The 13,220-nt window shown below is 36.3% G+C and overlaps 1 protein-coding gene across 1 annotated transcript; it reads right to left on the minus strand.

Moving 5' to 3' along the window:
• Positions 1-1,419: 1,419 nt before the first annotated feature.
• On the minus strand, positions 1,420-8,013 carry cdk5r1a (cyclin dependent kinase 5, regulatory subunit 1a (p35)). Its single transcript, XM_073839587.1, has 2 exons — positions 7,266-8,013; positions 1,420-6,214 (listed from the first exon to the last, which is right to left on the minus strand). The coding sequence occupies exon 2, from the start codon at positions 6,171-6,173 to the stop codon at positions 5,250-5,252; it is 924 nt and encodes a 307-aa protein (XP_073695688.1). The 5' UTR covers positions 6,174-6,214; positions 7,266-8,013; the 3' UTR covers positions 1,420-5,249.
• Between the last annotated feature and the right edge of the window lie 5,207 nt (positions 8,014-13,220).

The raw sequence follows: 13,220 nt of genomic DNA on the forward strand, positions 1-13,220 counted from the left end.
AGGCACGCTCGATGCTACCCATCGGGCTTGGGCTGCACTTGTATTAAGCTTGTGTCTATTTTGATGAATATGCAGATTAAACATCTATGCTTTTTTTTTTTTAATCTCATTTGAAATGAATTTGCACTCCAAATAAACATGATACTTCTTGCAGTTGAATTGCAAAGCGACTTTTTTACTATTTTGCTCTATAAAGAGAATAATACTGACGTTTTGAAGCCTATAACTTATACCAGAAATAACGGCAAAGCCAAAAATTATTGTCTTCAGTTAGACTTAGGCATGCAAAAAAAAAAAAAAAAAAAAAAATTTGTTTTGTGCCACCCTAACATTTTTACTGGCCCCTTTCGGCCACCCTATGAAAAAAATCCTGGAGGCGCCACTGACCAAAACATACCTAACCAGCATATGCTATTGCTATTTTTTCAGCAGGGTGGTTGACCAGGCTGTTTCTAGCTGTTTTTTTTTTTCGCCAGGGAGATGAAATATTATGTGAAATTTTCGGCTAATATCTTAATTAGTACTGTTTGTACATACCTTTAGCACCTCTTAACTTTAGTTTGCTAACCAAGTCCTTATCTGTATGAGTTAAAAGCTTCCACACGTTTTTTCCATGGTTTAGACATATTTAGTTGTACATTAAACGTGCAATCACTGCTGTTGTTTACATCCGAGTATCGCCAATATGGTTGTGCTGGTTCTGGGTAACTGGACAAACCGTGACATAAGTCCAAAGCCTATACCGACACTGCAACACTGTGGGGTGAGACTATCTGTTTGCTGATCAATGACTGGAAGGGAAACTTTCTTTTTTTGGGAAACCCGTTTGTAAAAAGTAACCATTAACTTGTTCACAATGTGTCAACAGTACTTGGTGCTTACAGGTAAGCCAAAGAGGAATCTATAAACCTTGCTGTACATATTTACCAGTTTATATGTATTTAAGTGACTGGAATACATTTAAGGCCGTCTTACATATGCTATAACCGCGAACTCCTGTTTCATTTCTAACGGGTGAAAGATGACAGGTAGCAGAACGGAGGCGCCGTTGAAAGCGTCATACACAAAAATACACACTGATACAAAAGCCCAAGCTTCTTTATTCAATCTGTGAAATGTTCTCCAGGAGATGGCAGTGTGCCGCATTGTGATGTGTACCCATGTGGAGTTACGTAATACTGCAGTTGCCTCTCCTTACTAGTCAATGCAATGAGGTGCATGTGCTTATGTCTTAAATGTGTAATGTATGGTGAAGCTGAATTAATAGAAGATGAAAATATAGAAGAAAAATATTAAAAATATATAATATATAATATATATCTTGGTAAAAATAATTAACATTTTGCAGATTCTGCAAGGTGTGTATAAAATTTTGAAAGCCATTTGTATACAAAACAGAAAAAAACAAGACACATAATCAATGTTTTTGCTTGCAAATGCACATTTTTATATAAAGTAGATAGAAGAGTTGACCAAAGTCATTGCACAAACTCACATTCATACACACCCATATACTGTAACAGATTGCTTCTTTAAATATATTAGTTACATCTAATTTTTGTTTTGTTTTGATCAACAAAGTTCACACAACGTGAAACATAAAGAAAAGAGAAAATCATATTTCAGTCTTTTGTTGCTATACAGTTTTTTTCTGTTGAAGAATGTTACATAAACCACAAATATTGTATAAAACACAATTTTGCCTCTTTCATTATCTATGACAAGAACAGAGTTGCTGTAATTAATGGCCTTTCTCCACTGTTATCATCACATCCAGTATCCCGTTCAACCAATGGAGCCATTTTTCTTGCCCTATATGTACAAAACTTCATTACATTCAGCTAACCAATGCGAACGGTCTTGTTATGAGTAAAATGTGATATCTGCATTAATAGCACCATAAGTGTTTTACCAGAATGAGGCCAGACACAAAATATAGGGCATAAATGTAAAAGCACTATTAGCAAATGATCAGAAATATGTAAATAGCCATGTTGAAGTGACAAAAGACAAATAAATGGATTTAAAGACCATGGTCTGTTAGCTTTTGTCTGTCATTGATCTTTAAAACTTCAAATGTGCATATTGCTGAACGTAGTGCAATCAGGTCACAGACAACCTGCCATCTGAGTTGATTTGATCAGTTTTTGTGTGCTACAGGTAATTCATCTTAGTATCTTACATGTCATCAATATCTCATCATTTGCATATTGAAAAGCTGCTGTACTATTATAGAGGCCTTTTAAGACCCTTTGCAAATGTTAATATTACACCTGTGAACTGCTTTGAAGTCCCTCCTTTATCACCTCAAACAAAAAACTGCGCTTGTCCTCAAGTCACATACTGAAGCTTGGATAGTGATCGAACAATGTATCTAAAAAATGCTTGTGAAAATCTCTCGTTCACAGGAACGAGTGCACCTCGTTCTCAGGATGATTACTGATTACATAATTTCATCAGCAACCCATCTACTAACACTGGATTACAATGTGTATCAAATTATAGAAAGGAAAATCAAATCAACTGTGCTCTCATATTTGTTAATACTCAATCTCAGATATGCGAGAGAGGATTAAAATGCAGAGGAAATTAACATTTATCATTTTTGTAAGTGCTTTCTTTTAACAGGCTGACTTAAAACTGTAAATTAACCCTTTATTGATTTAAATAACAATGGTTATTTATGCATGTGACCCTTGCACTATTATGTTTTGCACTGTTTCTTGTATTTGATATAGGGCTTTAGTGTATTCAAAATAACTAGGGTTTTGTTTTTATGTATGCTTAATTATGAAAATAGTATTCTGGATTTATAATGGATCGCAAGCGATGGTGATTTCCTAATAATATAAGCAATTCTTCTTTTTTTTAAACAAAATATTTGTGACATTGTATGTCTCCTGCTCAAGTCTTTCCATAATGTGCCTTCTTCTTTGCTCCTTCAAAAATATTCCTTTCCTAATGAGAAGGCTACAAAAACTTAGTGTACTTCTAGCTGACTTTTATGGCACGTTATTTTTGGAACGGCGTCCAAATGAACTTCATACAAAAATTGTGACCATCAAACCATAAACAAAGATCTTTTAAAAAGTGTGTGGTTGGTCAAAGAAGCATGCATTAACACCCGTATAAGAACATACAGTACTTGCTGTTGAAAATACATAAAATATCTACCTCTCCATTTGTTTGTTCCCTATTAGACATTTCAGTTCTTTTCACGCTGACAAATTGATGACAAGGTGAAAGATTCTGTTCTGTTGGAAGCGTCGCGGTCGTTTCTTCATCACAAATCGTGCATCATTTTAGGTCATAAAGCATCATAAATTTCCTTAATCTACGATGTCATTAACAACAACAACAACTGATGTATGTTTGGACAGACCACCTCGGCAAATGGCCTTGAACCTGCAGCAGTTTAAGACCCAGGCCTTCTTTAAAGGCCACTAAGATATGCTAAACAAACATAACTTGTTGAAAACGTGATGCCATGCAAGAGCAGCAGTTCATGGTCTTTGTATATCACTTCACTTGTAGGATTTTTGTGAATGTAGAAATCGCAGAAGGTCAAACTAGAGTCTTTGGTTTGTATAATTTTGAATGTGTTGCTAACTTGGCTCTCGTTTTCTGTCACGAGCACGGCAAGCTGTAAGAACACAGCACAAGCTGAGCTTTTCGATTAACGCCGTTCAAGTCTTTATTGTGAGTCAAGAAGCATTTTTATTGGGAGTCATAAAGACTGCTGCTCATGTTGGTGTATGGATGGAATCACTTGGAAAGGTCAACATGCTGCACGGACGGTAGATACCGCAGTTGATTCGTTGACCTCAGGAATGCCACACGACCAGTCAGTGAACACCTTGTTGTTGGCAAGGTGTCGTCCTGCATCTTGGTCAGATCTTAAAGGAATAGTTCAGTCAAAAATGAAAAGTTGCTTAATATTTACTCACCCTCGCTATTCGAGATGTAGTTTGTTCATCACAACAGATTTAGAGATATTTAGAATTACATCACTTGATCATCAATGGATCCTCTGCAGTGAATGGGTGCCGTCAGAATGAGAGTTTAAACAGCTGATAAAAACATCACAATAATCCACACGTCTACAATCTATCAATTCATGTCTTGTGAAGAGAAAAGCTGCATGTTTGTAAGATACAAATCTATTATTAAGGCTTTTTTTTGTCGCTTCTGGCCAAAATGTGAGTCCATAATCCACAATAACGCTTCCTCCAGTGAAAAAGTCCATTCCCTGTTGTCTATTCACATCAAAAATCCACCAACATCTATGTTTAGAATGGGTTGGAACAGCTTTCACTTGTAAATCGTGTTTTATCTGTGCATGTTTCTCTCCTGATCACTAGAGTAAGCAATAATATATAGATAGATGACTCGTATTTTAGATGGAAGTCTTACTTATTAATTTGTTTATTACAAACATGCAGCTTTTTACTTCACGAGACATTAACTGATGAACTGGAGTTTTTATCAGCTGTTTGGACTCAAATTCTGACGGCACCCATTCACTGCAGAGGATCCATTGGTGAGCAAGTGACGTAATGCTAAATTTCTCAGAATCTGTTGTGATTTTATCTTAGATGGCCTGAGGATGAGTAAAAATGTACAAATTTGTGTTCCTGGACCACAAAACCTGTTGTAAGTAGCATAGGTATATTTTTAGCAATAGCCAACAATACATTGTATGGGTCAATATTATCGATTTTTCTTTATGACAAAAATCATTAGGATATTAAGTAAAGATCATGTTCTATGAAGCTATTTTGTAAGTTTCCTTCTGTAAATATATCAAAATGTAATTTTTGATTAGTAATATGCATTGCTAAGAACTAAATTTGGACATTTTTAAAGGCGATTTTCTCAATATTTAGATTGTTTTGCACCCTCAGATTCCAGAAATTCAAATAGTTGTATCTCGGCCAAATATTGGCATATCCTAACAAACCATACATCAATGGAAAGCTTATTTATTCAGCTTCAGATTATGTATTTATCTCAATTTCAAAAAATTGACCCCTATGGCTGGTTTTGTGGTCCACGGTCACATTTTAATTTGTAGATGAACTATTCCTTAGAATGGCCGATCTAGCATTCATTGCTACAAATAAGCTTCAAAACTATGCTCTGAAGCTTTTTAATACTAATAATGACACTAAAGTTTTTTTTGTAAAAAGAAACAATGTTTTTTTTTTCTGTGCACAAACTTTGTATGCACATTTTTTTTTTCTGTTTACTTATCGATCCAGGCCTATAAGCAGCCTGCTCTCTTCCTCCTTTTGACTTTCGTTTTTCAGGTCAGCGAAAACCTGTGTGAAGTAGTGCGGGTCAGAGTTAAGCTGGAGCATTTTGCTACTCATGCGGTTGATGATCGCCAGACTGCGATTCCAGAAGGCATCCTTATCCGTCTCCACCAGGAAGGGCTTGAGCGGGTACGAAATCTCGTTTCCCATGTAGGAGTAGGACAGGTAGAGGCAAGTGAGCAGCTCGGCCTGTAGCTCACGCTCACTGGACACCTCAGCCGAAATGACCTCGCGGCAGAGCATGTAGAGGAAGACCACGTTAGCCGGGGTGATGAAGCCCTGGTCCTGCCAGCCCTGCAGGAGAAGGGACCGATCCACACTGCGCAGCCACAGAACGGGATCGGCGGGGGAGAGACGCTTCAACCGGTAGCAGCGCCGGCACAGGAACTCACCCAGGCTCCTCAGGAGCTCGCTGGTGGAAGCCTGCACGATCACTCTTTTGGGTGTGCCTGCGTTGGTCGCTTGGCCCACCGATCCGGTGATGGAGGTCCTCTTCGCGGTGGAGGCCACATTGGTAGTGGTTTTCGAGGTGGGAATGGAGCTCAAGGCTGGCTCCTGGGTGAAGCCAGAGAGGTTGGCGCAGGACTGGGTCTTCTTTAGGTTTTGGCTGTTGAGGCTGCCCACTGTCTCTTCATCCTGACTGTCGCCAGAAGCCAACTTCTTAGAACCTTTCCTCTTGGCTGAAGCTGCCACGATGCGCTTCCATGGCAGGACGTTGATGAGCGACTGCCGTTTCAGGGTCTTGTCCTTGGCGTTTTTACTGTTCTGCACAGCTGTATAATGTGCCAGAGGAGGTGGTATTTCATCAAACAGGCCTGCCTTTCGGTAGCTCGGGGAGACTGAGAGTACAGTTCCCATGTTGCCTTGATTATTTCAGGGTCTTTAGATACGAAATCTGCCTATAAAAGAAATAAATATGAATGTTTAAAGACACAATACTGTTTCCAGATCTAAATAAGCAATGATTTTGATGAAACCACCATCATCACTTCAACAGAACGTACACAAATGTACAAAACATATAGCAGTCATAGGTAGCACGGGTCTAGTTGTAGCAATAGCCAACAATACATTGTATGGGTCCAAACAATTGATTGTTCTTTTATGTCAAAAATCATTAGGATATTAAGTAAAGATCATGTTCCATGAAGATTCATGTAAATTTCCTATGTAAATATATCACATTTTCGATTAGTAATATGCATTGCTAAGAACTTCATTTGGCCAACTTTAAATGTGATTTTCGCAATATTTCGATTTTTTTGCATGCCCAGATTCTAGTTGTATCTTAACCAAATATTGTCCTATCCTAACAAACCACACATCAATTGAAAGCTTATTTATTCACCTTCAGATGGTGTATAAATCTCAGTTTCAAAAAATTTACCCTTATGACTGGTTTTGTGGTCCAGGTTCACATATATGAATTTCTACATATGTTGTATCGTCTGTATAGAAAAACGAATGTAAAATCGTACTAGTATTAACAGATTTCTCCTTTTCACTGAACTGAACCGCTGGTTAGCGATTCACCACGAGATTCAGCAGAATATGCGAAAGCATCCATCTTAGCTTCAAAATGGAAGGCGAGAATGTAAACACATTCATATCCATTTGTACGAAAAATCCCTTTTAGTGCCAATTGGAATTTGTTAGCTGACTTCAAAATGATTAAATTCAAGCTTTAGCTGTCGTGAAATCATAATTCATCGAGCTCCTCAAAATGTTTAGTGGGTCAACACGAGGAAATGAGAACATCACGCTTCAGACAAAACGAGCTGTCGTAAATCAAGATAGCATCTTTATAACGAAGTGCTCGTGTGAACGGTACAATTGACACATTTTATTAGCTATCTAAGAGCGAACCTTTGAAAAGCGTTTTGAAATCAAGATCGTTTGATTTAAAAATGAGCGTATATAGGTTATACACATAAAATCTTGGTTACTTACTAACAGTACGTCTTCCTCGCGATGATAAATGTAGATATAGAAGAACAAGAATTGATAAATATAGAAATATTCGTCGATTATCCCTTTTTTTCCTCAGCTTGTCGCACTGTGAAGCGTGCTCGTCGTTGTCCAAGGTGCTGAAAATGGGACGTCAGCGATGAAATATTGCTTCTACGTAAAGCAACTATGCAGGGTGTTCAGGATTCTCCGGTTGCTACGGTTACTTCCGAGATGCACACCACGTCTTCCCACATAAAGCCTCGATACATGGCAATTTTGTTGCTTCTCTTTCATCACAATAAATCTCGGGTCTGTTTCACATCTGCCGTCTGTGATCTTCTTGTTGAACTGCGCAGGCGGATGAATAACACGCCAGGCTAGAATGTGACTGGAAATTGCTCAAAATAAATGTCCGTGCCAGGCTAATCCTTAAGTGAAGTCGATGAACTGCGTTCATTGACCGCTATTTTTCGAGAAAAGGGGGTATTGGTGCTCTCTCATGAGATGGGTGGGAACTTGGCAGTGGTTGAGCTCCCGCTGGTTATCTGTCCATGCTTCATGTGTGCGCTCTCCACAGCACCAGCATCTGTTTATAGCGCTTCCTGAGCTTGAACATGAAAGGTAGACGTTTTAACTGTTTTTACACGACGTGCCAGCTGTTGACAGATTACAGTCTTTAATCAAGACCCACAGAGTGTGGAAAGTCTCGCACACAACGCCCGAGACAGATTAACTTAAATCCTGATGTGCAGTAATGTCGCCGAGGCTTTGTAGACCTCAGTGGCGCAGTGACATGAATGGGCAACCCCATCCCCCTCTGATCTCTCTCTCACACCCACCCACACACTCTCTCGATCTGTCATGCTTATCCAATCATCCTCCTCTGACTTTTTAATAGTAAGCAATATTTTTTTAATGGCGACCCATCTGAGTGTTTTACGCCTTTTTATGTTAATATTTTTAAGCTTATCCCATCCTCAAGTCATTGATGAAACATCACTTAAGATTAAATTTAGGTGCAGGCTAAAATGAGAAGACATACAGACAAAAGATTAATAGGTCTACAGATACTGACTTTTTTAGGATAAAAAAATATCTATCACAGCATAAATGAGTACACCCCCTCTGAATCTTAACAAATTTAGCAATTACTCTTTACTTAGAAGACATGTTAGGGTTCTTTAGAGGTAATACTCCAATAAGTCTGCTTGATCAGTTACCAAAGAAGAATGTTACAATTAATCAGGAAAATACAATTTTCTTATCAAAGTACTAAAATGTTGTGTTGCACAAATGAGTGCACCCTCCTGAAAGTTACTAAAAACTATATAAAAAAATTCTGGTGTAACTTTAAAGCAAGTTTTGATCAACAGGTAAGTATGTTGAACCAAAACTGTTGAAGATGAGTAATTTCTTGACAATTAAAAGTGTTATATAGCCCACTGAATCATACTCAGACTTAATGCTGATAACAATGAAACCACTTTCAAAGAGAGAGCTATCTGGTCAGGACATTTATTTCTTAGCATAAAAGAGGACAATGGTACAAGAGGAATACCAAATTATTGTTTTAAGGTGAGACCCTGCAGGTAAAAAAATAACTAATAGTTATCACCTTACTTACTCAGTTGATTGATTACATTGATAATTGCAAAAAATAAAAATTAAAAATATTACACGTTTTCAAAAATGTTAGGTTTAAATATGCAAATGAGGCATTCTTTAATGAAATATGTGCTAATTTGCAACATTTACAAAAATCTAAACACTTGATAAAGTCAGTTTCAAAATTCTTGTTTAATTTTTTTTGACATATTAGAGTCAAATGTTTTTACAGAAGGAATTTTGGGTATCTCATTTTGTGACTCCATAATTCAGAAAATACTTAGAACAGGCAGAAAATTATTTATTTTTTTATTTTATTTAGTTTTTTGGGGAATAAAATGTATAAAATCAAGCAAATTATATATGTACACATCTCTCAGTAAAAACCTTCAGGACATAGACAAGAATAAAAATGTAAAGTTTGGTGTGTGTGTAAGTGGAGATTTATGGCTCAGTGTATGAGAAAAGACTAATTTTGAGAAAACGGCCTTAAAAATCTGTATTGTAATTGAAATCTACTGACACAAATGGATAAAGTGCTATAAAAGAAACACTTAACAGTGTTTTTTTGGATGTTTTCTTTCCACCAGTCGGAAAAAAACACTTTATGAAAAAACAAAATGCCCAAAATCTCAAACTTGACAGGTGCATAAAAAAACTGTTTTTGCCTGCAGTGTCTCCCCTTAAGTGTAAAAAAAATAGCTAAAGTAACACATAAATTCAAAAACAATGGACTTGTGAAAAGGCCCCTGAAATAATCGGGTCTTTACTTTAAGCTTTCATTTAGTGATGAGTGAATTTAGTGATGAGTGAATTCTATCTATTATTAGTGTTATTATGTAATTGTTTTATGAACGACAAAGTGTATTTTTGGGCGGCAATCTTTGCTAGTGTTATTATGGAAGAATGATTTGATTTGAGACATAATGTACAGTGTTTTGGGGAGAGATGAGATGACTGAGTTTTTGCTAGATAAAGAGCAGGAGAAACACCAAGTGTTTCAGAAAGTGTCTTTAAAATGAATGCACCCTCCTGAAAGTTACTAAATAAAACTAAATTAAAAATCCTGGTGTAACTTTGAGGCAAGTTTTGATCAACCGGTAAGTATGTTGAACCAAAACTGTTAAAAGATAAGTAATTTTCTTGACAATTAAAAATGTTTTATAGCTGAATCATCAGACTTAATGCTGACAACAGTCAACCACTTGAGAGAGAACTGTCAGGAGATTTATTTCTTAGCATAAAAGAGGACAATGGTACAAGAGGAATACTAAATTATTGTTTTACTATAAGTTACTACAGCAGAAGTAACACAGGAATTGAAAAACAATTGACTTGTGAAAAGGCCCCCGAAATAATCAGGTCTTCATGTTAAGCTTTCATTTAGTGATGAGTGAGTTCTTGCTAGATAAAGGGCAGGAAAAATACCAAGAAAGTGTCTCAGAATCTGCAAAAGCTATGAAAAGAGTGGCACTTGATCTGACAGAGTAAGATGCAGCCTGCAGAAGTGACATGCTTGGTTGTTTATGCACACCAGAACTACATACTGTAGCCAAAGCACATAAACTCATTACGCTTTTTCCAATGCCAAAATATTAACTTTTTGGAATCCGTACTCTGGTCTCACGAGACCAAGTCATTTTGGATCTAACAGCATTGCTAGGAGTACAGTAAGAAGTGCCTGGTTCCCACAGCGACGTTCAGTGGTCGTAAAGCTCTTATATAGGTATGTATGAGTGCTGAAGGTGCAAGGAAGATGTACTTGATCAACACTGTCATCAATTCACACACCACTGCATTACAAACCTGAAACTGAAGATGCTACCCTCTCCTCATTCTCTCATTATCTATCCATCCATCCGTGGTATAACAGCTTTTTGCAATATAGGACACATTTTTCAATACCTATAATTAAGTTTTCCAAAACGGTTCTTCTTACCAATTTTATACTTGGCACAACAGTAGATTTCACATCCAGAATGCACTAAAACTACCAAAACACTGTACATTATGTCTCAAATCAAGTCATTCTTTCATAATAACACTAGCAAAGGTTGCCATCCAAAAAATAAACTTTGTCGTTCATAAAACAATTACATAACAAAACTAGATAGAATTTTACATATACATTTTTTTCTTTTGTTAAATTACTTTTTAAATCAAGAATGACCGCACTCTGTTATTCAGAATTCACAGCAATGTTACATTGTCCATGTTTACATTACAGTACTTTTTTTTTTTGATTTAAGACTAACACATCAGCTACATCCAATTGTATTACAGTTTTTCTCAGTTGCTTTGGTACATTCCTCAGATCAGAATTGAAATTTGCAAAACTTTAAGTGCATTTCTCAAAACAATTTGTACAAATAGCAAAACACCATGGATTACCTGCAAAAGCCAGTCTCTTGCTCAAAATCCTTAGCTCATCTCTCAAAATTAAATATATGTGTCAATGAACATGTCAGTGCCATCAGAATGACAAGTCCTTTTGTCATTGTGTACGGATAAGACAGTCAAATCGGTTAGTCATGTTGTCAATATAACAGTGTACTCTGGAAGGATGTTCTGATGTAAACTATGGCTAAAGTTTTGATGACAATTAGTTTTTCTGAATTGCTAAAACACATTTTTGAAACCTTCACTCATTTTCTCAAAACCTTAAACACAAATACAAATGTTCAAACCAATTTTACAGAACCCATGATTCTTCTGGCAAAATCAAACAATCCCTTAAAAACCATTTCACCTGTACTCAAAATCAAACAAAGCTTTCAAATCATACACACATTAGTCAATACTATATACACTGTATATAGTAATTGTTTATGCAAGAAAAAAGATACATAAACACACACTCAAAAAACATACACATACTCGAAAGAAATCACACCTAAGTTTGTAGAATATACAAAAAAATACATGTGTGTGTGTGTGTGTGTGTGTGTACCTGGTATTTATCATGTTGTGGGGACCAATTGTCCCCACAAGGATAGCAATACCAGTAAATTTTGACCTTGTGGGGACATTTCTCAGGTCCCCATGAGGAAACAGGCTTATAAATCATGCACAATGAGTTTTTTTGAGTAAGTAAAAGTGTGCACAATCTCCTGTGAGGGCTAGGTTTAGGTGTAGGGAAGGTGTAGGGTGATAGAAAGTACGGTTTGTACAGTATAAAAACCATTACGTCTATGGAATGTCCCCACAATTCACAAAAACAAACATGTGTGTGTGTGTGTGTGTGTGTGTGTGTGTGTGTGTGTGTGTGTGTGTGTGTGTGTGTGTGTGTGTGTTTTGGTATGTTCACCAAACTTGTTTATATATTTATTTTATTGCTAAATAATTACTATATACAGTATATCATCTAACTACTTAACATCTTGTACAAAAGGATAAAGTCTTAGAGCTAGGTCAGAGCCAGAGAACTTCAACTACATCAGCAAAAAAACAAAACTTGTGGTTTGGTAATCTTGCAGTTCTACACAAGAATATACTGAAATGACCACAAGACAGTAAATAAAAAAAAAAAAAAAAAAAACATTACAGTTTTTTACAGACGCTAGGACACATTTCTCAATACTTAGGTCACTTTTGCAAAACTCTTCACACAGTGAGCACAACAGAAGTCTATGTGGGCTAAACTGAGGATCAATTATCATTGTTTTGGCACAAAATGCATTCAGTGACTACATCTCTCAAATTTCATGAATTCTTTTCTCACTCAGACACAACAACTGCCAAAAATCTTTGTACGTACAGGACATTTTGCACGTGCTTACATACTGTTTTCAAAACTGTTAAACTTATGTTCAAAACAATAACATAATGCAAAACTGAATAAGACAGCAATATTCAACAGCAATATTTTATTGAAACATATTTCAAATCTAAAAATGCAGTAGATTAGCATTACTATTGTATATGTATCAGTGGATGGTGTGTATACAAATTCTTGTATTTTGGAATTACTTAGTACTAAAAAAAAAAAAAAAATTACATAAAATGTTGATAATTTCTGCATCATGTCTGATTCATTCCAGTTACACATATTGCAGTTATAAACAATATATATTGCAATGATAAACAGAGATGTGTCTTTATTTTACACAAGAAAACACCGTGTAATGCTACATGTTGTTAGTGTTTTTTAGCTCATTGTTTTGTGGGTGACAAAGTGTGTTGTCAACCTTTGCTAGTGTTCTGGAAGAATGAGTTTATTTGAGACCTGAATAAAGTGTTTTGGTAGTTGTAGTGCATTTTGAATGTGAAATGAACTGCTTTGCCAAGCTGAAAGTCAGTTAGGAGAATTGTGTGAAGAGTTTTGCAAAAGTGACCTAAGTATTGAGAAAT

Source organism: Garra rufa, chromosome 1 (genome assembly GCF_049309525.1).
Source record: "Garra rufa chromosome 1, GarRuf1.0, whole genome shotgun sequence".
Lineage (NCBI taxonomy): Eukaryota > Metazoa > Chordata > Actinopteri > Cypriniformes > Cyprinidae > Garra > Garra rufa.